Source organism: Crinia signifera, chromosome 1, assembly GCF_055691185.1.
Source record: "Crinia signifera chromosome 1, ASM5569118v1, whole genome shotgun sequence".
Taxonomy (NCBI): Eukaryota; Metazoa; Chordata; class Amphibia; order Anura; family Myobatrachidae; genus Crinia; species Crinia signifera.
In genome coordinates, this window is record NC_139217.1 from 461,086,961 (window position 1) to 461,114,799 (window position 27,839).

The 27,839-nt window shown below is 45.1% G+C and overlaps 1 protein-coding gene across 1 annotated transcript; it reads right to left on the bottom strand.

Annotated features, from left to right (window-relative positions):
• LMAN1 (lectin, mannose binding 1) lies at nucleotides 1-27,431 on the bottom strand. Its single transcript, XM_083155276.1, has 13 exons — nucleotides 27,199-27,431; nucleotides 21,557-21,711; nucleotides 21,334-21,441; nucleotides 19,328-19,389; nucleotides 17,815-17,914; nucleotides 17,610-17,733; nucleotides 16,952-17,010; nucleotides 15,620-15,752; nucleotides 14,193-14,380; nucleotides 13,395-13,465; nucleotides 3,946-4,093; nucleotides 3,258-3,373; nucleotides 1-2,410 (listed from the first exon to the last, which is right to left on the bottom strand). Exons 1-13 carry the CDS (start codon nucleotides 27,398-27,400, stop codon nucleotides 2,374-2,376), a joined length of 1,503 nt encoding a protein of 500 aa, XP_083011402.1. The 5' UTR covers nucleotides 27,401-27,431; the 3' UTR covers nucleotides 1-2,373.
• Between the last annotated feature and the right edge of the window lie 408 nt (nucleotides 27,432-27,839).

Sequence of the window (27,839 nt, forward strand, 5' to 3'; positions counted from 1 at the left end):
AAATTATAAATCTAATTTAATACAGAATACTTGACAAATACAAAATTGGGCTGCTACAGTGAATTATCCAGTACATTAACGAAACTGGCACAGGGTCCTATACATTCCATTAGTACCATCTTCTGGATTCTACCACGGTTCATACAAGTAAATCACATTTCGTATGTTCGACATTTAAACCCAGAAACAAATTTTTATTCAAATTTATTATCAGTTAGAAACGATATTGCCTTCTTCACGGCAATAAATTGGACGACGATGGTGGACAGCTCTATAACACTGGTTGCATTTTTTTTTCTATGCCAGACATTCACAAGCAGGAAAATCATCTAAAATTACAGATTTCCAATTAAACATTTCAAACAAATAAAAAATATATTGCATCTATTATATGAAATACTGTTTTTTTTTTTTGGCAGTATTGGTTTCAAACATTCATTTTTATACAGTCCAAATGCAGTCAACCGTTGGCTAACAGAAGTCATATCTGGCAAATAAGCAGTGAGACGAAACAGGATTACAAAATGTAAGTTGCGCAGATTGCTCACCAGTGGCCACCATTAGATGACTTCTGAGTTTTTTAAAAACTGTGGCCAGGAGACAGTACAAGGAAGTGACGAAGTATAAACCTTCCGGATATCGCCGATCAAGATTGTTTGTATGTATACAACAGGGATTCCAGTGAGGGGGCGGGGAAACGATCAGAGATACAAATGGTTGTCGAGTTTGATTCCTAAAATGCATGTTCTGCAGCTGAAACGTATATTAAGGCAGCAAAATGGTTAAAGAGACACGGGTTTCTAAAGGAGACGCTTCTGCAGGCAGCAATTTGAACCAAACTTCGGTACTAAGAAGTACTACGGATGCAGCCCAGCTGTGGCACGCAGGACGTGAATTGCCGACAGATTCAGAGGAGGTCACAAGGATCCAAACCGCTGCCACAAACTTTCCTGCCCGACACAGCTTCGATATCCAGGGAGGTGCATGCAGACACTGCACAAATCTCCAGTGACCGATCTTCCGAAGTTATAGGACTAAAACTTTCAGCATGTCTGATTGCACAATGGTTACTCGATGAAAGAACCAGCGGACACGTAAAGCAGCGAGTGTGAGGGCAGAAACTAACAAAGCAAAGGACTCTCAGAATGACGGAGAACAATGTACCCAACAGAGAAGATGTTCTAAGCTGTTACAGTAAAACGCAGTGTAGAGAACAGCCCACAGCTGCTCCGGTGTACCCAGTACAATGTGTTGATGACCGACTTTGGAGACGCGAGTTTGTATTTCTAGCACGAATACGTACAAAAATGTCCAGGCATCAGACAAATTTATAATAAAAAAAGGGACAAAAATATGTAGCACACTGTATTATTCTCTATGATCACATTCAAATGCATAACAGTACCTGAAGCCCTAATTTGCTAGGGATTGTGCTGGTATCTGTGCTAGCTTTGCCTTATGTGTCTATAGTATCAAGGTCCACCTAAATCAGACATAGAATACTTGACAAGGTTTTCACTATATACAGTTCACATTGTTAAGGTTCCAGAGGTGCCTCCGACACAACAAGGTTCTTAGGAACAAATGTATTCTAGAAATTAGCTTTTATTAGTCCGACATGTACAAGTGTGATATAAAATTGCCGTAGGGTGACAGCTTACCGCAGAATTGTGCCGTATATACCACATCGGTAAAAGTGGTCTTCCATAGAGATAACCGACCTATTGGTTTTTGCGCGCCCTCAGACAACTTTTACTAAATACATATATTTGTTCTCTCAATTTTTGCTTTAGTTACACCTCTAGGTCACCAGGTAGCGGTATTAGGTCCCAGGACAGGTGTAAGCAGCTTGCCCAATAGCATATAGACATAATCTACGAGAAAAGTTAAAGTTGCAGAAGGGCGCAGAGAAGCCAACAAGTAAAGGTCATCTGAGGAACGCTTTATATAAAGGTCTTCCCTTTAGTAATACTGGAATATTAAACATCCTTCAGTGGGTTTTTTTTACATCCAAAATGTTATCACAAAATCAAGAGATCCGGCAGATTAATTCAGGAAGGACACCCAGAAAGCCAATGGGTGTGGAACAGGCCTCCTCAAAGTGTCCCTAATAACGAGAGCTTATGTAGAGAAAGCAAACAAATGTGAACGTAACCAGGTGTGGGTCTGGCTTAGGGAATTTCTCTTAAAAAAAAAAACAGACAATATGAAAATCGCTCTTTGTCTCGTCCTCATCTGTATAACCGTACATGACCAAAAGTCCTCATTTCCCAGGAATTCAATAATTTATTCTAGCCAAGCCATACTTAAAAGTCCCTCTGGTACAAACATACTCCAGGCGTACTGGGGGGATTCCGCTGAGCTCAAGTATCATCAAAAGAACTTTTTAGCTGCTGCTTCTTGCTGACTTCTAAAAAACAAAACCCAAAACAGACGGTCAGTACAGTGTCATTATAAATATAACACATACAGTAATACTATAGGAATGTAAGACATTGAAATATCTGTGCAGAAGCCATACTGTGTATAGCAGGGGTAAAAGGAATACAGCTCGTTTCAGATCCCAATGTCAGCATTCCAATAAAGGGAATGCCGACAGGAGTCTGGACAGTATACTTGCCTCCCTCCCTGCACCCTAACCCCAACCCCCCCTCCATTAGTGATACACTGCATCCTATACCCCCCCCCCCACCAGCCAACTCTACATCTCCCTCTAGTGCCTAAACCTAACACTCCCCCTGACTGCCTGCAATCCCATAAAAAGTACCACAGCAGCACTTGCTGAGGTTAAGCAGGAATGAACCATTCCCAAAAGTTTTAACATTCTAAAAAAAAAAAAAAAAAAAAAAAAAAAGAAGAAGAAGAAGAAGAAGACCTAGAAACATGAGAATTCATATAAATAAAATAAATATTAGTTCCCTAAACACTAATAAAGCAACAACTACTTTTTTTAAGGATAATTTTTGTTTTATTACTATCTAAAATACAATACCCCCTATTCTTCCAACCGTTCTCACAACGTAGAATACAATAACCCCCCACCCCATTGCTCAGACCATCCTCCCCATCTAGAATACAACACCCCCAATTGCTCTGACCATGCTCCCCACCTAAAAAAAACAAACAAAAAAAACCCCATCGCATCTTCACCATCTAAAATAGAATACTCCCCTCCACATTGAACAGACCATCCTCACCATTAGAACAAAATCCCCTCCCCCCTCCTCTGAGTGGTGAAAGATTGCGGCATTACTCACCTGTACATCATGTAACCGATAAAAAATATGCTCTGCACGGCTACAATGATAAAGAAATGCGTTGTAGACAGACAGGAAGTGACCGGGACTTCTGGACATTTCTGTTTTTCATGTGGCTAAAATAAAATCAAAGTGTTTGATCAGCACCAAGAGAATGTAGTAAATACAGGTGGTGGTGGTGGCGGCTCAGAGAGGAGTCTACAGTATAGAACCATTCATTTGGGCTTCAAGTAATCATTTAGATTTCGTATCGCACACTAACTCGTCATAGAAAAAAAAGGCTGCTTTCAGGGTTTTTTTTTTTCATACGCTGAGCAGGGATTCGCCAGACTTTTGAGGGTTAATTGGATTCCCCCGTGAGAGGCATTTTTCCTTGTAAGGTATTGCCCCTTTGAAAAAAAAAACAAAAAAAAAAAAAACAAAAAACAAAAACAAAAAAAACAACACATCTGAGTTTGGAAAGCAACTCGCACTGCCTCCGCCCCTGGGGTGGCATTACAATCTAACCAATGGATTTAAAATAAGTAATTTTTCCATTTTACAATACATTCAGCTGAAGATGTTCTATTATATATATCTTCACATTCTGCACAATAAGCAAGTTCTAAGCCTGGGAAATGCTTGCTACTGCATGTTCTAGAAGTCATCTGTATCTTATCTGCAGGGCACTGAGCAGTCAGGTGGTTACCAGGTTCTTCTGCACCAGATGCTCGATGTCCCTCTTCACCACGTGAAGATGTTCTTTGATGTCATTGAAGTGTTGTGTGGTCTCGTAGCCGGCGGAGCCCAAGTGCTGATTCCCAGATACCAGGCGTAGCGTCTCGCTCATCGAGTTCCTGAGCAACAAGAAAGAGGGGCCATTAACCCATATATAGGCAGCATTCTATACAGCACAGGGGTCCAATATAGGGTCTCCACAATGTCTAAAAACCTTTAAATTGCTTACATTTAATTTTTCCTAATTCATTGCACTCTGACCGCTGTACAGCAATGACCATTCTGTGTTCCCTCTGCAGTCCCAATGAAAAGGATTTATCAGAGGTATGATAATTCTGTTATATACGCTTAGTAGGTTGGGTAGATAGGACTAAGATGCAAGGTCACCTAGCAGCCCCAACAGAGGTCCTGCACCCTTTACAGATAGATGTATTCATTACACAAAGACCCATCTTATCTCCCCTGTCTCCTAAAAGGACAACTGGATAGCATGCTGGTAATGGGTAACCAGGACTGGATTGAGGAGCACTGGCTCAGAGAGGAGGAAAGTGGAAGTCACGTGAATGAATGAATGACCAGGTCACCCAACGAGAGTTTTGCATGAAGCAAGCTAGAGCTGGGCTGGCCAAACCAGTCCTTGAAATCTACCAACAGTTCACGTATTGCAGACCCCCTAGATGGGGCACAGGTGTAGTCATTACGGTCACATTTCAAACATGTGCTGTATTCATTCCTAACTGACACTTTCTACAGGTTGCCTGGAAAACATGGACTGTTGGTAGCTCTCAAGGACCAGTTTGGCCACCCTGGAGCTAGAGGATCTACCAAACCAGGTTCATGGCTCTCAAAGACAGAGGAGTTAGTGGGAAGCTGTAGGTCGCCTGCTTCTTTTAATAAACACATGCAAAACTCGATCAGAAAGCAGGGACAGCGGGAAAACAATCACCAAACCGCAGCATGCAGAGGGAGGAACAGTCCTTGGTTTTTTGAGGGAAACATTCCAGAGAGACACTGTAAAAATACTTTTAGTGTATTAACCAGGTAAGATCTTTAAACCCTACGATAAATAAAAATCGGAAGAGGGACCCATATTTGCAACATTGTCTGATGTCCAATAAGGCCAAATTGCTTGAAAAATTGCTTGGCATTCAGTTGGGGGACCGGAATCACCAAATTTGATTGACAGAAAAATTAACCAGTACAAAAGGGGGAATGTGGTCAGCATGACGGCAGTCAAAATCCCAGCACCAGAATCCCAAAATCACTAGATATGGCAACAATGGAATCCCGACAACCTGAGGCCTCAAGGACTGGTTCTTGGTACCCGGGAAATGTAATCGAATGGAGATCTTGTGGCTAAAGTGAACTTGTCTGCAATTTTGCAGAGAAGCAGGAACGCATATTTAAAGAACGAAAGATGTTTTTTTTTTTTTAATACATCTCCCCCTCAACATCTTCTGTAGATCGGTCTTTTGGTTTCCTTATTGTTCATCTCTGTTTGATGAGGCTTTGAAACCTCAAGAGATCAGCGCCATCAGAAATGCAGCCAATACAACAGAGACCACTGATTCAATAGTCTATGGCATTTAAACATTTTTGCACCAGATGTATAAGCCTTCAAGAGAGATAAAGTACCAGCCAATCAGCTTCAAGCTGTAATTTTAGAAGGATGCGTTTGGCAAATGACAGCTGGGTACACACTATGCGCAGAGTTCATGCTAGCACCCGCCATCTTTGAAAACTCATGCAGTTCCCCTTCCCTGCCTGGGGTGTCGCTGTCTGCTGTGGTGCTTCTAGCAGTGTGGTCTGTATATCAGCACTGATATGCTATCCAGACCTGTGCTAGAAACACCACAGCAGACAGAGACACCCCACGCAGGTAACAGGGACTGCATGGGTTTTCAAAGCTGTCTGCTGACTACACGTGTGATGTGATGGTTATGGAATATCCGACTCCTCCCATCACTCTCTGCCTCCACAATGCTGCCATGTATGTGCTGTCCGCTGACTACACGTGTGATGTGATGGGTTATGGAATATCAGACTCCTCCCATCACTCTCTGCCTCCACAATGCTGCCGTATATGTGCTGTCTGCTGACTACACGTGTGATGTGATGGGTTATGGTATATTAGACTCCTCCCATCACTCTGTGCCTTCACAATGCTGCCATGTATGTGCTGTCCGCTGACTACACGTGTGATGTGATGGGTTAAGGTATATTAGACTCCTCTAATCACTCTGTGCCCCCACAATGCTGCCATGTATGTGCTGTCTGCTGACTACACGTGTGATGTGATGGGTTATGGCATATTAGACTCCTCTAATCACTCTGTGCCCCCACAATGCTGCCATGTATGTGCTGTCTGCTGACTACACATGTGATGTGATGGGTTATGGTATATCAGACTCCTCCCATCACTCTGTGCCTCCACAATGCTGCCATGTATGCGCTGTCTGCTGACTACACAGGTGACATGATAGGTTATGGTATATTAGATTCCTCACATCGTTTTGTGCCTCCACAATGCTGCCATGTATGTGCTGTCTGCTGACTACACGTGTGATGTGATGGGTTATGGTATATCAGACTCCTCCCATCACTCTGTGCCCCCACAATGCTGCCATGTATGTGCTGTCTGCTGACTACACATGTGATGTGATGGGTTATGGTATATTAGACTCCTCCCATCACTCTGTGCCCCCACAATGCTGCCATGTATGTGCTGCCTGCTGACTACACGTGTGATGTGATGGGTTATGGTACAGTAGACTCATCCCATCACTCTGTGCCCCCACAATGCTGCCATGTATGTGCTGTCTGCTGACTACACGTGTGATGTGATGGGTTATGGCATATCAGAGCAAAATAGTTTGAGGACCCCTGATCTAGTGTGTACCTACCATTAGTCTTAACCAACCCCCCCCCCCCCCCCCCGTCATCTAAATCGTATTTGGACAGCGGACCGATCATGTTTAGGGCGACAATTCCTTGGTCTACCACTAGTGGTCGAAGGCGTATAGCTAGACGGGAACGTGTTTGACAGTAACAAGTTTGACACAAGTTTTTCAGAGTTTTTTTGGTGCAGGTCCACTTGGTTCATACTTTACTATCCAAGTGGACATAGAGTTAGATTATAATATAGTGCCATGCGTAACAGTGCACCATGCCCGAAGCTGCGAGCCTTGAAAACCATGAAAAACTCATGTCAACCGTGCTACTATCGAACACCTTCCCGCCGACCAATCACAGGTGTCGATCTCCCGTCACTGTCTAACTATACAGTGCAGTGACGTACCAAAATTAGGCATCTAACTAGATGCCGTTTACCACTATTGTTGACCTAAATATGGTCAATCGTTTATCCCAGAACCCACCTGAACATGTATTCACATCTGCCTAGATCTTCTACGACAACATGTTCTGCCAGGTGACATCACTGAATGCTATTGTTCAGTGTGTGCTAGATCGTTTGCAAGGGAGAAATGCGGATCGTATAGAGAGAGTTTGTCCTACTTGAAAAATAAATGAATAAACAGAACTAGTTTGCCTTGTTTATTATACAAAGGGAGTGTCATACCCCATCCAGAAACGCAAAGCTTTCCAAAAAAGGAATTAATACAGTTGTGCAAGAAAAGGAAGAGGCTTAAGGATAAGGAAAGATTTAGGGCTGAGGCCCAAGATTACATTTACCATAAGAGAAACTCATTTCGCATATGTGCCTTGGCAGTCGCTGCAAATACTCCAGCCTCTGGGTTTTTTTGTTATCCGTGCTGTTACAATAGAAAAATCTAATTACAAATCTAGCGGGTGTTTAGGTAGCGGATCTGTAACGTGATAAGATAAGCGCACACGGGCACACTGCTTAATCAATATGCTTGTAGGACTCAGCCGCACGGTTCTGGGGCTCTCCTTCTGCTGATGCAAAGAAGATTAAGGTCTGTAAGGGGGAATATTTATCATGTGCATTTTTAATCCCTTTTCTACTTCTGGCAAAAGACACAATGGGACAGTGGACGCAGTAACGGAATTTAGTCCTGAGGAGCTTATTCTCTGTAATAAACAGCACGGGGACGTCACAAATTGCAGATGGTCCGTGTTTCTAAGCGGGCGAAGCAGACAACAAACCATATGCAGGAGATGCGACGTGCAGGAGCTTCCGTGCTGTTACCAACCAACTATGTACTGTGAGAGCAGAACACAGCGCGCACGCACGCACACACACACACACACACACACACACACACACACACTCTCTCTCTCTCTCTCTTCTATAGGATATGGGGGCCACCTAGGTGTGATCACAAGTTTACTACTAGGGGGTGGCAATTATGGCCTGTAAATACATCCGGAATATAAAGACCTACAGATGTGACTTTGTACAGGGGCCCTTTTTGCGCCACACATCACCTCTCAGGAGACTTGCTTAGGGTGGGCAGCCGCCTGTACGGTGATACGGATATATCAGCTGTACTACAGCATCAGACAGAGGATATGAGGGAACAATGGGGGTCCCTATGCAGCAGTGATCGCACTACCACATCTGGTCAGGCCCACAGCGTACTATGCATATAGCATCAGAATGCAACACAAAGGTCGCGTGAGACTCTAGCGTGGAGCGTCTTTTTTTTTTTGTCGAAAAGGTCTTCGTTGCTATGACTAGGAAGCATGAGGAGACACTGCTGAGTAATGGGATACAGGACACTAGTACAGGATTCATAGACTCAGTCGCACACCAATATACATATTGCTTCAATTTAGTACTTCTGTACAGCGCTGTAAAGACTCGTCACACACTATACAATATAGCACTTCTGCTCCGTAGAGACTCAGTCACACATTATACAATGAGTCTATACAGAGCAGAACAGAAGTACTACAGTCACACATTATACAATATAGTACTTCTGAACAGCTCTGTAAAGACTCAGTCACACACACACACACACACACACACTATACAATATAGCACTTCTGCTCTGTAGAGACTCGGTCACACATTATACAATGAGTCTATACAGAGCAGAACAGAAGTACTACAGTCACACATTATACAATGTAGTACTTCTGTACAGCTCTGTAAAGACTCAGTCACACACTATACAATGTAGAACTTCTGCTCTGTAGAGACTCAGTCACACATTATACAATGAGTCTATACAGAGCAGAACAGAAGTACTACAGTCACACATTATACAATATAGTACTTCTGAACAGCTCTGTAAAGACTCAGTCACACACACAACACACAATACAATGTAGTACTTCTGCTCTGCTCCGTAGAGACTAAGTCACACATTATACAATGAGCCTATACAGAGCAGAACAGAAGTACTACAGTCACACATTATACAATATAGTACTACTTCTGTTCTGCTCCGCTTTCAGACTCCATCGCACACTACAATCTAGTACTTCTGTTCCGCTCTTTAGAGACTCAGTCACACATATACAAGTGTTCTATCACATTAATCAGCACAGTCACCTAGTGTGTCCTAGATGCATCGCGTTGTAACGAAGACGCATTTTCAGCATTAAAAGAAACCTCACGCCAGGCACCTCACACCTTATGGCGTATTATGGCTACATGTATAAAGACAAATAATTTACCAATGTATATTTGGGGTGTGGGAGGAAACTCCCACACCCCAAATATACATTGGACGAATGTACCTGGACGAAACCCACGCAAGCAAGGGGAGAATATACCACCCAGTTAGGGAAGCTACCAAGAACTCGTGCCGTGAGGCAGCAATGCTAACCACTGCACCAATGTTGCTATCCAACCCAATTTAATCAGAACCAGGCAAGTGTTTCTCTGCAAATAGAAATCTTTAGATCAGGGGTTCTTAACTACTTAACACAAAACAGGTCACATTTTCTGGATTGATTTAATCGTGCACAGGTGAATTAATCAGCCTTCATTTGGGGGGGAGGTACATTAAAATGTCTTTTGGAATTTAAGTGATTAAATACAAGTTTTGAAAATACTGGGCATGTCTCGACTTATGCTGACTGGGCCACACGGCCCCCCATTATGGAAACTGGCCGGGCCACCCAACCCTTATTAGGAACTCCCTTAGGTACATGCTGCCCCCACACTGCCCGTTTTATTAATTTACACGAGTCGCCCCGGTTCTCACATAAGTGTCCATATAAAGTCTCTTATGCATCAAAAGCCAAACCTCGCATCTTGTATTTTGGCAAAAAATAAAAATAAATCGGAAACAAGGACCAGAAAAGGCTTAGGAGACATCTCTGAAAGCAATATTAGGCTTCACGCCAGGATTTAATCATAAAGCACAAATCCTCAGAGAAGCATATTAGATATTAACGGCTATTATTAAATCTTAAGCAACACATGAAAACAGGACGTTCCTAATCAGAAATCCACAAATCCGCGCAAGGAAATGACTTAAATAATTCTCCCCTGGAAGATGAATATGAGCAACAACAAGCGCTGAAGAAGCTGCTCATTTCTCCAAGAACGCCCGGGAACTCCGCTCTAATCCGGACCCAGCATATTAAGCAGAGTTTAAGTAAATATTAAACAGGGCCAAAGCTTGAGACTTTAACTGGTAAATCTAATTTGCTGACTTGGAATAAAGATTTGGAAAGAATATTAAAAAAGCAAAAGCTGGCCGGCAAAACAAAACTATCATAATCTTCCCTGAGCACAGCTGACCTACTTAGATACAGCCTTGTCCAATGGGGGGACACCGGACGAGCTGGGAGTATTATAGATTACACTGCCACATGGAAGTGGTGTGTAGGGATAGAGACAGGCCCTACAACCCTGTTCCACCCCAATGATCTACATCTAAGGCCTGCATCTCCGTCCTCCTGGGCCTCTCTGCTACACCCTTGTCCCAAACACCCTTTGGACTATTGGCCTTCCCAACACAGTTCTTTAGGCATTTGTTTTCGAAGCATCAACCCATTCCTTAGACATTCACCCTTCCCAGTATATGCTGGGGTTCCTCAAAGTTGGTGCAGCGCTTTCACACTAAATCCAGGTCACACATTCTACAGAGGTTGTCCCGGGTTTAACCCTTCTTATACCCCAGGTTGGTCAACTCAGCTGTGGTACTTTCACAGCACACCTCAATCCGGGTCCATACATCACCAATTCCTGGACCCAAAATATGCTGCCCAGAAGACGTAACCAGTTTTCTCTTCTCTCACCTTGACTACTGCAACCTTTTCCAGTTTCGTACCCCTCTCGCCTCTTCTACTCCTTCTTCTATATGGCAGGTAGATCGATCTTATGGATCTACTCTGGAAACCCTTAAGGTGCCCATACACTAGTAAGATTTATCTTCAGATCTGGCTGGTTGGAACAAAAAACAAGGTTATGGATGAGTGACAGGTGGCAGTTATCCAGCATTTCCAAGCAAATGGTCAACTGTCATTTGCTCTCATCCATAACCATGTTTTTGTTCCAACCAGCCAGATCTGAAGCTAAATCTGCGTGTGTATGGCCACCTTTACACTGGCTCCCCATTTCCACCACACAAATAATTTACAATCCCTCCCACATACCTCAACACCACCCTTCTTACTTCATCAACCTCAAAATACTCTCAGTCTCAACCTATTAGATCTACATTACACCTGCGACCCATTCAGGTACCTTCTTTTCCACCCACCAACATACCCAAGACTTCTTCCATGGTGTTATCGATTTCTGGAATCCTTGCCATGCCCAGTCAAACTATCCCACAGCCTTCAATAGATTACATGTGTGTATTCATATGTGGCACCTTACAAATTATTAATAAAGCATAAATATGACAGATAAAAAGGTCTGTTGATCTATTTTGAATGAGAAAGATACGCCTTTAAAATGAACAAAAAGCCAAAAGCATAGGCGACAGGGTCAAAATGACATAGCCCCCAAGCAGCCCATAGTGGAGGCTTTTCCAGACAGCACATCCCCTTTCAAGCATCTGTTGAAGCTGTAACTAGCGTTCCCGGTGTTCTATGCTGCCCTGCCTTCTTTGTGTGTGATGTCACACATTTGTCAGGTTACTGCCATTTTGGAAGTCCTTGGGGAGCCTCCTGGCAAGTTGCCTCTCAATTTAAAGATTATGCTGCACACTATTTCCATAAATAGCCAATATAGTGATCATCAGTATCTGCGCCTATATCCAGCCTGTACTGGGTGCAACAAATCCATTTGCAGCAGGCGTCCTGTAGTCATTCACATACTGCAGAATGGGCCTTATCCAGAGTTGATTGTTGATCAGCGAAATTGCTAATCTAGCAATTGTCGATGCATAGAATGCGCACTGTGCATGAGCACCGTACACATAACATATGCATGAGTGCGAATGGAGAGAGAATTCGGGTATGGATTGTAAACGCAAAGCTCACGGAGGTTGACTGACAGGAAGTCGGCGTTTGGGGGCGGCCATTTTGTGGGATGGTCAGGAAAAGAAATGCAGGTGTGCCTAGGTGTTTTTAGGGAGGGTCTCTGACATCAGCGCCGGCCTCGATCAGCCAGTCGCAGAGTTAGACAAAATAACTGACGTTTCCAAAGACTGAAAAAAAAAAAAAAAAGGTACTTGTGTAGTTCCACGGCGCCAGTAGATCGCGTGCGTTTTACTATCCATTTCATTACCCCACCATCCAAGTTGGCATAGAGTTGATTTTATATAGCGTGGTGAGCGCAGCGAGGGGACACGGAATGTATTTGATGGAATTGCATGCAATATCGTCAGTTGCTTCGAAACAACATCCGTGTCCGCTCGCCACGCTATATAAAAACAACTCTATGCCCACTTGGATAGTGGGGTGATGAAATGGATAGTAAAACGCATGCGATATCGGATGCAAATCGCATGCGATCTAGTGGCGCCGTGAAACTACACAAGTACCAAAAAAATAATAATTTGATGCTTCGGGAATTGCGTGCGGATTAGCAGGTGGACAGCGATCTGTGATAGTTTAGCAATTCATTGGCAGATTTGCATGAGGCATTTTTTTTCTGTCTGTCAAGCAGCTATCTAAACGCAGTCAACTGCAACATTGCACATCAGCGATAAGGTCTCAGTCAGGCCCAATACCAAACAAACATGGCTACCTACTAACGATATTCCTACCAGGCCGTTTTCTTGTATTTGTTGTGCAAGATAGTCGCCTAGCATTGCACTCAGAGCTACAGAAACCAGTCCAAGTCTGAACTGGCCAGAGTTACACAGGAGATGGCCATATACACTGTTGGGTCTCCCACTTGCCCAGTAAATCTTACTCCATTAGCCTTTTTTTGAGCAGAAGCAGTCAGGATGTAAAAGTCACACTCCCCATTTATTACACGGTGCCTCATACCTCAATGATGGCACTGAATGGAAGTCACTAAAAAGGGCGGCTCCGGCGTAGGAGCTGGATTCATCGTAAGTAGGAAGGGAATGTTCTTACCTCATTTCACTAACTTGCTTGAAGACTTCCTTCTGACTATTGAATAGTTTCTCCAGTTCCTGTGCAGGAGCCTGGGGGAGGAAAGGACCGGATATTACACACAAGCTAATACGCTACACCGGACTGAACTATAGAACCCAGGTCTTTGCAGAATGTTACAGCCAGACTCTCAATGACAGAAGCAGGGAGGAGATCTACCAGAAGTCTCCAGTCCCATGTGATATCACAGGTCCCAGTGGCTGTGTATCGGGGATTATACTTTGCTTGCATAATATCTAATAACAGCGGGGATCGGGGAGAAGTGTCACCGCCATCGGGGCTTATAGGGTAGCCCCAGGTGAACCCATTAACAGTGGTGAAGCCCCGCTGCGGACAGGATAACCCCCTAAAGCAGTGGTTCTCAACCTTGGTCCTCAAGTGCAACAGTGCATGTTTTCCAGGTCTCCTCACAGAAGTGAAATTATTAGCTCCACCTGTGGATCTATTAAAATGTGTCAGTGAGTAATGAGTGCACCTGCCGGGTGACCCGGAAAATGTGAACTGTTGGGGGTACTAGAGGACAGAGGTTGAGAACCACTGATCTAAAGCATAACAGGAGCAAATAAATAAATATCTGCCACCAAACTGAAGTAACTTAGGTTAATTTTAATATCCAGACCGGAACCGGAAGCCACAATAAAACTATGCTGTGTATGTAAAGGAGCCAACGTTAACAAGTTCCATGTTCCATACAGACAAACAGGCGAACTCCGGAACTCTGTGTATATCAGTGGGAAGACACAGGGAAGAGGGCTGTACCTGGCTGCCCTGCTCGCCACCTCCCCTCTTGGCCATCTCATCAGTCACTGCGTTCACGTATCTCCTCTGCTCGTCCAGGATCATATCCAGCTGTCTGTTCAGCTGCTTGATCTCAAGGTGGATGCGGTTCTGGCCTTCAAAGATCTGCCGCAGCTCCCGGTCGTTTACAGACTCAAACATGTCGTCCACTAAGGAAATAACGGAGAGAGGATTACAGGTGAGCGGGGTTACTGGACGTGTATACACCCGGGAGCTCAATGAATGGAACTTGGGGGCCCAATTTAGACCTGCTGAAACAGGTAAACGCCGCCGTGCTGAACGCTGGGTGGTCCCATGTCGGTCCCCTTTCCTGCCCATCCTGTTGCTAACTCCACCGGCGAGTGTGAAACTTGCCGAAGACGTTCACAAACACCAAACATCAGCCGGGGGAGCAAATTCGGACCCGAGCGAGTAAGTGTGAATTGCCCCCTTGGTTCGCTGCCAGAACGTATGGGCGAGATCTCCTACTGCCTCAAACGATGGAGCTTCCGGACAGACTGGCTCAGCTCAAGCAAATTTCTCATCTCAAATATGCTTGAAAGCGGAAATCAAACGCTTACTGCAGAGTTTCCCAACCTCAGCCCCCAAGTTACACTAAGGGGTATCTTTACTCAAAATAAAAAAAAAGGTTACGTTGCCCATAAATGATAGACAGAATCTGATTGGTTGCTGTGGGCAAGTGATTGCAGCATTCATTACAAACAGTAACCATGTGGTTTAAATGGAGCTTCCGCACCTACAGAAAAAAAAAGGGCCAAACTACAGAGACTCTGAGCAGAATTTTGTAGCGGTCATGGCAAGTGGATATACTAACTGGTGAGGACATATAAGGATTAATGGCCTGTCCACGTATGAAGGGTAGATTACATAATACCCCTCTACCGCATTCTCCTGGTTACTACAGTGAGCTCCCACCCCTGGAACACCCACACCTTTTATCGGTGATCCACCTATATTACATCAGGCACCCGCATGCAACAGGAGGAACCATCAGAAAGAGGCATTAAAGATACGAAGGCAAGATATCAATGCGACATCCGCGAGTCTCTCATTCAAGAGGCAGCCCCTCCCCAACGCACCCGATTCACTACAGTTGCAAAGCACGCTAAATGACGCTAACCTTATGAATTCCAGAGGGACACAAATAAAACGGTCTGTGTAACCCTTTAAATATCCCACATAGGAATCAAGTAAATAGTTTAAATTGAATCTCCCGTATCTGACAGCATCGGTCTTGTTCAGTCTTAGCTGTGATTGACTACTTCTGTAATGTCTATGTCGGGTCTACCTTAGGATAGGATGCAGTATAGCACTTCCGCCCCATTCTAGAGCACAGGGAATACACAGAATATATTGCTAGTACAGCACAGTGCTATGTGAATACATGCCTGGGTGTTCCGCCAGCTCTGGGTGGTCTTTATTGTAGTCATCTTTCCTCTTATCGAGTTGTTGCTGAAAGTTGTCAAACTCCTCCTGGTACTTGTCTTTTTCTTCCTTGGGAATCTCCCCATCTACTGCGGGCTGAGAGACATCCGTGTCACATTCCCATACAATGCAAGTAGTGTGTATACACACAGCAGCCACAGAGCAGCGACTGGCGCATTACAACTGACAGTCTAGGCCTAGATAGAACTAAAACATACGTCCGTGCTCTTATTGTGGTTTCTAGTCTGCAGATGGTAGAATAATGTGGATGGAAGCGCATGGCAGATGTATTAGCGTACCAGCTAAGGTGATCACTTATGATTTAAATTGGAATGAAAAGAAGGTTTTAGTTAGTTACCGGTACAAATGCCATTGGGGGACCTCAGCCTCCTGTTTAGGTGGCAAAGCGATTACTTTAGCAAGGAAAGAAGCCAGTGGCTGGGAGAAAGTAAAATCTAACCCCCTACTGGTGGGAAGTAGTCAAGTGGGTACATTTACGAAGATGGGAGTTCTACGGAAGATAGGATTTTGCCCATAGCAACCAGCTGTGCACCAGCTAGGTGATCTGGGACATGTGACAGTTGGTAATGACCTCAGCTGTGCACCAGCTAGGTGATCTGGGACATGTGACTGTTGGTAATGACTGCAGCTGTGCACCAGCTAGGTGATCTGGGACATGTGACAGTTGGTAATGACTGCAGCTGTGCACCAGCTAGGTGATCTGGGACATGTGACAGTTGGTAATGACTGCAGCTGTGCACCAGCTAGGTGATCTGAGACATGCCACCAACTAAGGCTTGCAGTCGCAGGTGAACATCATGACGACCGATGGTCGCTTTTCATCCTGAACTGCAATCGCAAATGCAGGCTTAAGACAAACTAAGCTGGAATACAAGGGAACTGTTATTCTTATTTACTGGTTCCCAAATTTAAAATTTGTAATCTTTTCGTACAAATCCACCAAAAGCAGACACCGACCATTATGCAAAAAGCAGTGGTGGGTGCGCCACTCTGAAATTGCACGTTCCAGCACTAATCATGAATGAGCCCCAGTGCCCTTAATAAGATGGTCAAACATTCATAAAACTGAAGGGAACAGCAGGCAATGTTCCTTACACAGCGTTGCCATTTACATTGGCTGTAGAAGCTTATGTGGAAGATACACAGGGCAAGATACACATTTCATTACACGCATTGGCCATACTAGTACATACACCTGTAGCGGCACAGAAGACGAGGAGCTGGATATACAGATATACTGAGGGCTATATTCATGATCGCGACCAGTTACTCACTTCATCTTTGCCAGGCTCAGTCAGTTGAAAAGTGAGAAAAGACAGCACATCGTGGTCATCTGTAATAGGAAGACACAATGTCAGACGTACGTACATATACAAGCTTCCGATCATTTCAATGTCATAGCAGTCAACTCTGCGCCTTCCTCTCCTCGCAACATAATGCTGTCTGCGCCCTGTCCTCGCTAATACATAATGTCCTGATATACTCTGTGCTGCTGGGGGACCCTGCTCCTTCATCTGTGTAACTCTCATTCTGTGGCTTCCAGTCCCATCCTCGCTGACACATTGCTTCACTCCTGACACACTCTGTGCTGCTGGGGGATCCTGCTCCTTTCTTCATCTAATAACTATCAGTCTGTGGTTTACCAGTCTCACAACAGAAGCTAGCCAGGCAAAATGGGGGGGGGGGGGTGGGTGTTAATCACAGGAGTAGGAGTTATGTAATGTGTAGGCCACGCCCCTAAATTCCAGGAGTGCTCCTTCGGCAAGCGCAGGGTCCCGCCTGGGGGATTCACAACGATGGAAGGTATGCCAAGGAATAAAAAGTCAGGAGTTATACTGCAGGCAAATCAGAGGGACCAATGGGCGGTGTGGTTGGTACCTAGGACCCTAATCGGAGTCTACAGACAAACTGTGACATAGAGGAAACTTTAACCTGCGAGTCCTCCAGTGGCTGCAGATATCCCGAAGAAACCTTGCTGGGGCAGAACCATGTTATTCACTTTGGCGCAGAACTCGTAGTCGTCCCGGTCAGGTGTGAAGCCATTGTTAATCATCACCTAGACGTAATAACGGAAACATAAAGGATGTGCCAACTATACCAACAGTAGCCCCCGCTATCACCAATGCCACACACTTACCGTCAGAGTCTTCTGATAGTACGTAATCTTTGCCCGGACGGGGTATGGCTTGTTACGGAAGTCTCTCTGGCAGGAGGACAGCGCTAGCGTTGAACCATCGCTGAAGACAAAAAGGTTAACAGACACCATTATTTTTACCACAAACCCAAAGCCACAAATACAAATAATGACATATATTTTTTTAAAAGGGGCAAAACCATGCACTAAATGTCTGCCCCTTTTAAAAAGTTCTGCCGGCCCCCCGCAAGCTCGCAACCGCAATACATCAGGACCTATATGTTATGGAACCTCTGCAATGGTCTCATCTTCATTTGAACAGAGGTATGTACAAAAATATTGCCTAGCTCACCAGTCCATATATTAAAAAAGAAAAAATGGCCATGGTTTCACTTCTCTTCCCCAGTACTCTCCCAGCACACTCCTGCCAATCTTATTTGTTAGTCGTCCTTTTAGAATTGAATCTACAAGAAGAACCTTTTTTTATTTAAAACACCAGCCTCATTGTATTCACGTTACAGGTGATCACACGATGGGACTCCAGATGGGAAGTATACACAAACGTATATGTAGATCCATACTGCTGGTTAGAGCTGGTTTCACAGACGGACATTACTGAGCGCCTCCCTACAGTCACTAAAAAGGCACCACTACTAGAGTATGGAATGAGGAAGGGGCTACAGCAGGGGCAGGCTAATAGTAATTCAGTGATTAACCCCTAAAGGCCATCTATTAGTAAGACAAACACTACGAATAGAAGCCCCTCTGACTGTGCATGATATGAGGACTGTAACACAGCTTTGTGTCAGATCGCAGCCACAGTACATCTTTCATTGGAATGCTGAGAATAAAGAGGGGGGGGGGGGGGGGGATGAACGACGACGTATGAAGCAGTGAAAAAAGAAAGTGAGCAAGTGAAGACATTGCCCATGGCAACCAATCAGCATTGAAGCATTTATAAAATTATACATAGCCACACTTGTTACTGCTTCATTCATCTAACACAGTGGTTCCCAACCTGGGGGTACTCTGCAGACCAGTTGGGGGTACTTGAAAATAATATTGGTAATGGCGGATGATGAAAAGGTCTTTTGATGGCTGAAGAAGACCCATTGCCATGGAGACAAACCATGTTGTGTCATATGCCTGACCAGCAATCCACTGGGAGCTTCCCATGCTGCCCTCAGACATCAGCAGTCATCTGCCCAGCACTGACAAAGGTGGAGGAAGCAGCAGCATTAATCCTACTGGTGTTAGCGGGAATCCTGGAGATAATACACAACCAGTGTCTAGACACAGAAGGGCACGATTCCTTGCTGTATACTACTCCTCCGCTCCTCCTTAATATAAGGACATGCATACGGATCCGCATACCGATAAGTACTGTCCATATTTCAAAATGAGAGGAGGGGGTACTTATCAATGAAAAGCCTAATCAAGGGGTACGGGAGAGAAAAAAGGTTGGGAACCACTGATCTAACACAAAGCACTTAAGCAGAGAGGACAATACACTTACCTCTGGTGGTCATAGTGCAGTTTGCCATTATTCCCCACAATCAGAATGGTGGGATTGTTTTTCTAAATAAAAAGATAAAAATAAATTACAGCATTGAAAAATGACAACGTATTTAAAACTAAAAAGATAACAAGACCTCTCACGTGTGTCATGTTCTCAATTTCATTCTAACAGGGGGAATTCCATTGAGGGCGCAAGGTTTTTTCCCCCGCACCCATGAGGTTTTGCTATTGAATTGGATAACAAGTCTGATTTTTTGTTTTTTTCTTAGAATCTTTTTTTTTTTTAGGAAAGATCAGCAGGACTCGCTCTGGCAGCCGGTCCGGGGGACTAATTAAGCAAATGGAAGTTTTCACTTAGCTTTATTAGGGCCAGATGTATCTAGCTCCAAAAAGTGATAAAATGGAGAGTGATAAACAGACAGCCAATCAGCTCCTCCCTGCCATATTACAGGCTGGGTTTGACAGGTAGGAGCTGATTGGCTGGCTGTTTATCACTCTCCCTATTATCACTTTTTGAAGCTTGATACATCTCGCCCGATGTCTGTTATTACTCACCTTCCATACCAGGGTCTACCGTCCCAGTGTTAGGATCTGAACTCCTGCAGCAGCAGTGAGTTTAGTAATGTAACCTGGTCACCACCTCCCACATACATGGAAATGAGGCCACCAGATGGGTAAGTACCATTTAAAAAAAAAAAAATTGATACCATGTGTATCTGGAGTTGCGCATTCAGCGGTAATCCAAAATTGGACGATGGGTCTATGAAGTTTATTGCTCGCTAAACTTGTTTCACCCGAGCAAGGCCCTCTTGTGCTTTTCCATACTATACTATCTTCTGCTCCATATGCCGGCACCTAGCCCTCGGTTTCAGCCACCCTGGTGCTTATTTCTGTGTCATGTCTCCTGATGCAGTAATGTTTATTTACCATGTACTTTTCCTGCATCGTCTTGTACTGTAAATCGCTGGTTTCAAACTCAAAGACACTGAGAAAGCTGCTCATTTTTGCCTTTGTATTTATCTTGGCACTAGATGGCCCTCTGCATACAGAGCACCACATTTTCTGGATCTGTGTTTTTGGGTTTGTAAACCTGTGTAGGTTGGGTGATGTGACTATGATCAGCTGAGAGATCGCATCCCCAGCTCCGTGCCCCCACAATGGTCAGATGCATACATCGCGGTAGAGAAAACGGCTAATTAGCTGCTATGCGGCATAAGGGAGAACTGAACATCATTTCTGACCATTGCTCACAATTGAACTCAACCCTGATCAGTCTCTCCTCATAGAGACTGATGCATCAAATCTTTGAAAAAGAAAAGTAGACGTTGGTTGCTACGGGCAAGTTCTCCAACTGTCATTTCATAGAATGACCTAGATAAATGACAGAAGCCGGTTGCTATGGGAAACCTCTCCACTTTATAAGGTTTGATACAGCTCTCCTATAGATGAATTGGTAAAGTAAATGTAAAGGTGCCCACACACTAGAACGATTTTTTGGCTGATTGGACGATTTCCGATAAATCGGACGATATACCGTCCGATGTTTACCGATAATCGGTAAAAAAATAATCAAAAAAATCGGCCAATTTTCGGTCCGATGCGTGCTCCCGTGGATCTTTTGCTAAATCTTCTGATCTTACGTGCTGCACGAAAGATCAGAAGATTTAACAAAAGATCCATAGGATCGCACACGGGATCTTAAGAGAAATCTTTGGTAAAGATGTGCACTTGCCTGAAATGTGTTGTCCAGGACAGGCAAAAGATTTGAAGGCTAATTTATGCGCACATCTTATGATCGCAGATCTTTCAAGTGTGTGGGCACCTTAAGGCATCGCCAGATTCCAGGCATTACTAAGCTTTGTAAGCGCTGTATAAAGGATATTTGCTATGAACTGGTCTAATGAAATCTGTAGCAGATAAATACCCACGGCTGCCTCCGTGTGTACCTTGGAACATAAAAAAGATAAAAAATCAAACAAAGTGCAAGATTCAAAGCAAACAAACCTTCCCATCGTTGTCAAATGAGTCGAAGAAAATCCCGACACCGTTCCACAAGTCTGCAGCGCCGTACACCTCACCGTCCAGGCCTTGGACTGACGTGAACCATATAGCCTGTGAGTGTAGAACAGAGCGCATTACATACGCACTATGAATGCTATAGGTGCAGGAGAGACTAGAAGCAGTCAGGGGATGCCCTGCTCTATATAGAATCAGCCAGCATACATACCAGCCCATCAGCACCGATCCTGCCCCGTCCCGTTACCCGAAACGTCACTTCCACTTCCCAATTATCAAAGCTCGGGGCTGACTTTGTCCAGACGGATCCTTTCTGACTTTTCAAGGATGTGGTTATTCGGATTTGATCGGCGCTGGGAATTGCACCTAAAAACAAAAGTCGTGTTTCATTATCAAAAATGTTGGATGGGGGTGGAGCCAATGCTCAAGAGGACGCAACTTATCACTAATAAATCAGAGGGGAGTGGATCAAAGGGATGACAGTAATCAGGTCGACCCTGAAAGGTTAACTTTGACATTGTCGACATGGGAAATTGTTATGTGTGAATGAATTTAGTGACGGACATGTTCTCCTTTGCAGAGACTTCTCAGCTGACCTGCCTGCCCCTGTTACGGTCTATGTAGGATTGGTTTTCTGTATGATTTCTAGCAGTGTGTGGGTGCCTATAGATCCAATATCAATGGATGCAAACAGTCAAATCAACATCTAGGCTCGATGGGACTAGGAGGATGCTTCTATCATAAATAACAATGTAGTTCATTGGAAAGCCAACTTATCTTACACCCTTCCCACATTGCACATCCACCAATAATCCATTTTTGGTGTATCAGATGAAAAAAAAAAAAAAAAAAAAATGCACATATTTCCGTAGTGAAAGAATCACACATTAATAAAAATGTATTATTGAAATGAAAGAAATAATTGCTCTGAAAAAAAAAATTTTCTTCAAGAATATGGTAATTTATGGGTAAATGTACGAAGCTTGGAGAAGTGGTATCGATCAGAACATTATGTGCAAGGTGGTAATGCACCAGCCAATCAGCTCTTAACTGTCAAGTTACATATTTCTGCTGATTGGCTGAGATACTTCTCAGAGCTTCATACATTTACCCCTTACTCTTAATTCAGCACTTATGCCCGTTCTACATTGTATAAAATTTAAATGAGAACTCTAACCAATGGCAACGTCATAATAGCACCTTCATTCCGACTGCTAATCACAATTTTTGCTTTTCTAATAAAAAAAATAAAAAAAAAAATGTAAAAAATAATCAGGGTCCTTGGTTAAAACAAGTTCTACAGGTTTCTGTAACAGACCACATGTAGAGTCTATTTTCTGTTTATCGAGCCAGTTCAAAGATACACAGTCCAAACATTAGGACACAGTCACAGCTGCAGCACCTGCAGGGACACATCAGCACTAGCACATTTGTCAGTCATGGGAGAGGAAGGGGGGTGGTGGGGGGGGGGTACTGAAACTACTACGTGTCGTAGTCATGCTGTAACCTGGCTATGCCACTAAAGACTATTCTTAAGGGGCCTACACAGGGAATTTTGCTGGGCAATGCTAGATAGTTTAGCACACAACGATGTGTCAGCGATGGGTGCTGAGCAATTGCCAGGGATCTCCGGCGAGTACACTGGCCCCGACTGATTAATATTCAGCATGCCGAATATTAATCGCTGGGAAATAGGGACGCACTATGGCCCCTACCCTCCCTGTGTAGGGGCCATAACATAAAGACAAGGACAGGACTGGGGGTTAGTCTGGTTGATTCGCATCCTTGCAATTCAACCAGAACCCATCCCGCGAATGGTGGTATGCCGGCACACCATTTGTACGTATGTTCGAATGGCATGTGAATGGAGGACTTCTACATCCATTTGCATGCCAGTGGTATATAGTGACTCTCTGGTCACATTTATATCAGTGTACCTTCTCACAGAAATGAGATTTTATATAATGGATTGTTAAAACTGTGGCAGAGCATGCTGGGATGTGTAGTTCCACAACAGCTGGAGGGCCATAAGTTTGACACCACTGTTGTAGAGACTGCAAAACAAATCGATTCCAAACCAGAAATTACTGTGGGATTACTGTGTTCATCTAATGTTCTCTAAGCAAATTTAGAAAGTCCCAATACCGGAACCTCAAAGTGAATCACAGACGTGCTGCATGGTGGGGCTTACCCTCCATGTCCCTGGTACTCCATACAATGGGCCTGATTGGACCACAGCGGGCGATTATCGTTAGACTGCGCATGTGTACGGTTCGCAGTACTGTTGAGCTAGGCCGTGCTGCGATGAACTCCTGCAACTAATTTTTTTTTTTTTAAATCCTCAATTTAAATAACAAAATGTAAGAATGTAACTACTCATAAATGACACGCTGCAGATTAATTGCAGTTAGAATGCAGCAAACTATTTACTTACTGCCACAAGTCTGACCGTGTTACAAGCGAAGGGCTACTGTGTAAACACTAGGCAGCGTACTGCTCAGCTAGGAGCAGACAGCTACCTGGCCCGTAAACAGTTATGAGTGGACGTCAAAGTCCACAAGTGATTATAGTGAAAGATCTGCAGAGATAAAGTCAATACAGACTGTGTTCTCACTCCAGCGGCACTTTCCTGGTAAACACAGTGTACATAACTGGCCCAGTCTCATATCTGTCAACCTGACTCTTTACCGCAGTGCCATCACAGCAAACAAAAGCTTTTCCAACCTGAAGGCAACTGCAATCTTTAAGTGTGCTCTTAATAAACCTTTTAAAAACTAGCTCAGCAAGGTGGCAGCAAGTGAGGAACAAGTTGGAACAGCAGAAGATTAACAGAAAGTGTAGGCATAGCATGATTATAGTCTACACCTGCTTGTACAAGCTGAACAGGGGCAGGATGTGACCGGAGCATTTTGCACTAAAAATAACTAATTCCTTACCAAAGAGTTTAAGGGTAGTGGGATAGCGGCTCACAACCGGAAAACCGCCTAATACCGTGTTCTCACTGCGAGTGAGAAATACACGGCTTTTCCCCGGCATTGAAATGCCGGGGACTGCCGCGCTGGACCCCCGTTCTCACTGCAAGGCAAATTCCCGGGTGAAGAAGTTCTACCCGTGAATTTGCCTTTTAACACAGGCTTTTCGGCAGTGTGAACGGGTCAACCCGTGTCTGCATACCCGGATCTCAGACACGGGTAAAAAGAAGGGTTTTACCCGTGTCTGAGATCCGGGTATGGGACCCATTCACACTGCCAAAAATCCCGTGTTAAAAGGAAAATTCCCGGGTCTACATGTTAGACCCGGGAATTTGGCTGCAGTGAGAACGGGGTATAACTTGCTTAAAGGCAGTTTCTTTCAAACTTATAATAAAATCAAAGCAGACCCAGATGTTGTGAGTGGGAAGCATGTAGGAAGCAGCCTAACCAGAGAGCTTGGGTGAAGTGCGATCACTGTCCGCCTGTAATTTACCAACATGAACAGGGATTGATTGATTTTAAAAGCATATTAAACGTCAAAATGACCCAAACACTGTAATGCTGGCCATGCATCGAAGTGTGATGTCCCATCGCATCTTATGATGCAAAAAGTGCCCTCTTCCAGCACCCGATGTCGCATGCCCTCTACTATGGCACATCGGATACTGGAAGAGGGTAGGCAGCGGAGTAGCATAGCGCTGTGTAGGAGCGCTAGCGGGTGGCAGCACCACTGACATTTGACGAAAAAAAAATTCAAATACCAGAACTGCCCTCTGATTGGCTGAGAGAGCTCAGCCAATCAGAGGGCCACCCAGTGTTTTAAACGTTTTTTTTTCAAATTATGCCGCTGACACCCGCTAGCGCTCCTTCACAGTACTTCGCTACTCCAACGGACTCTGCCAGCTGCCTCTCCCCAAACAGCTCCCTACGCTCCCCCGCCCACTGATTGCATACCAGCGATTGCATGTGGTTAAAAATCGCCCCTGCAATTTGGAAAATATTATGTTGCATCCATTGATGCAACATTCGACTGTCGGGCCCATGCATCGTGTCGGGGGACCCATTCGCACAGATGCCATCCAGATTGAAGGATCGCATGCAATATCGCCCTAGTGTATGGGGAGCATAACTGATAAGCAGTGATGTAGGCAGCATCCCAGTGTGTGAAGAGACTGGTGTTCAGTATACCGACGCCGGCATTCTGACTACCGTTAAAACACCGGCACATCGACACAGATCAGGATGCATTGGGAACATAAGTATGCTGGGGTGGGTTAGGGCCAGGCTGGGGAAGTGGGGGGGGGGGGGGGTTAGGTTTAGGCACGGGGGACATGGGGTTTGGCTGCAGGGTGGGAAAGGTTAGGGATAGGCTGCAGGAAGGGGGGATAGGAACTAAAGGGAGGGGGAAGGTTATGGTTAGGCTGCTGGAAGGGAGGGTTAGATAGAGTAATGGGGCCTACCCACATAGCGATTTAAAGGCCTTTTCTAAGCGATCTCTCTAGATCGCTTAAAAATGTACCTACATCACTCTGTATGGGGTGCTGGACGGGTTCCCGACAGTCATTTACCCGACGTCGGGATGCCGACTGTCAAAACGTTGACAGCCGGGTGCCCGACGGCCACCTGCTATTTTCCCTCGTGGAGGTCCACGACTCCCATAGAGGGAGAATAGAATAGGTGGCTCGCGTATCGAGCCACCGTGCCCGCAAGGGGCTTTTTTGCGCTCACCATGCTGTCTGACTCCGGGCAGTCGGGATCCCGACATCAGGATAATGACTGTCAGGAGTCCCGTACCACACCCCTCTGTATGTAGGGGCACAGCTTTAGCACACGATATATCGCCCTGACTATTAATATCCAGCACACTGGATAAATCTAGTTAATCTCTGGAGTCTGGGCCAGTGTTCTCAGCGGAGAACACTGGGCCTGATAGATCGCTCAGCAGCACATAGCTATGCAGCGCTGCATGCTGAGCGTTCTCAGGGATCTGGTATCTAGGTTAAATGGCTTTGGGAGCACCTGTTGGGATTCTCAATACCATAATGCCAGGGTTGGGTTTCTGATCACCAGCACCCCCTCCACTGGTATATCATTCCTAAGCCGATAAGTGGGAAAAGCAGGAGCAACCTTATGCAGCCCACACACGCACCGATCCCAGCGTGCGTTGTGGGCTTAACTAGCACACATAGCATCGCATCGTATGCCTTGTGCATACGATGTGCATGCGATGCTATGCTAGAAAAGGCTAGTACAAAAAGTATGTGCAGCACATACTTTTTGTACTGTACGATGAGGTGCCGCGGGAGCGCGCACCCCATCGTACAGCATCGCACCGCCCGCATCGGTGCGTGTGTGGCCTCCTATACTGCGGAATTTAGATGCCCACATCTGTTTTTCCAACCTGATCAGTCACAGACACTGGAGATAAGTGGGAAAAGCAGAAGCAATATTGGATTTAGATTTAGTAATTTACAAGTGCTGGGACCTTGTTGGAGGTAAATTAGACAGACGTCACAGAGCAGTGGTGTCAAACTCATGGCCCTCCAGCTGATGTGGAACTACACGTCCCAGCATGCCCTGTCACAGATTTTATTTAATGGAGTGCTAAAACTGTGGCAGGGCATGCTGGGAAGTGTAGTTCCACAACAGCTGGAGGGCCATGAGTTTGATGCCACTGTCCATAGAGGGATTATAATGCCCCCTCCTGTATCCTCACCAGCTGTTGTGGAACTACAAGTCCCAGAAGTCCTGTCAGGGCGCCAGCAAGTGTCACAATGACAGTTGAATATGTGTGTGTGAGGGACAGAGTATATCAAAGTGACACAAAAACGGGTCTGTGCCCCCCTAGAGGTACGACCATCACCACTGCCCCCATACTTACTGCCAGTGTGAGTCCAGAACGGGACGGAGCCGTCAGCTTGCACCAGGTAGGGCCCCTTGAAGCTGTACTTATACTCGAACCTGCGATGAGCCGGCTTTGGCTGCTGCTCCTCCTCCTCCGCCCGTGCACCGCGCAGAGAGCAGACGAGGAGAAGCGAGCACAGCGCCAGCAGAAGATGCTCCCGGTGAATGGACGCCGCCATCTTGGACGATGCTGACGTAGTGGAGGCGGGCAGAACCTGCAGAGCCAACAGGGCGCTCGCTGATTGGAGGCGGACGGCTCCGGTGGGCGGGGCCAGCCACGCTGCTGACTCAGTACTAGCAGCTGGCAGCAGTTCGGTCCTCCAGCCACAGGGGTCGCTGTAGGTGGCGCTCGGGAGCTTTGCTAATATCAACCAATCAGATTTTATATATCAACTTATATGAGGGTGGTTCTATATGTAAATGAACGTGACATCTCACATGTATAATATTCTCTTTCAGTCTACTTTCCCACCAGTCAGAGCAGGTGGGCCGATGCTTCTCCTCACGGCCATTAGACTGCACCTCATATCACTTATACCAGGGGTAGCCACCTCTCGCTTATCACGGGAACGTCCTGTTTTTTTGGGACATTCCCGCATCCCTCCCGTGGCCGTCAGT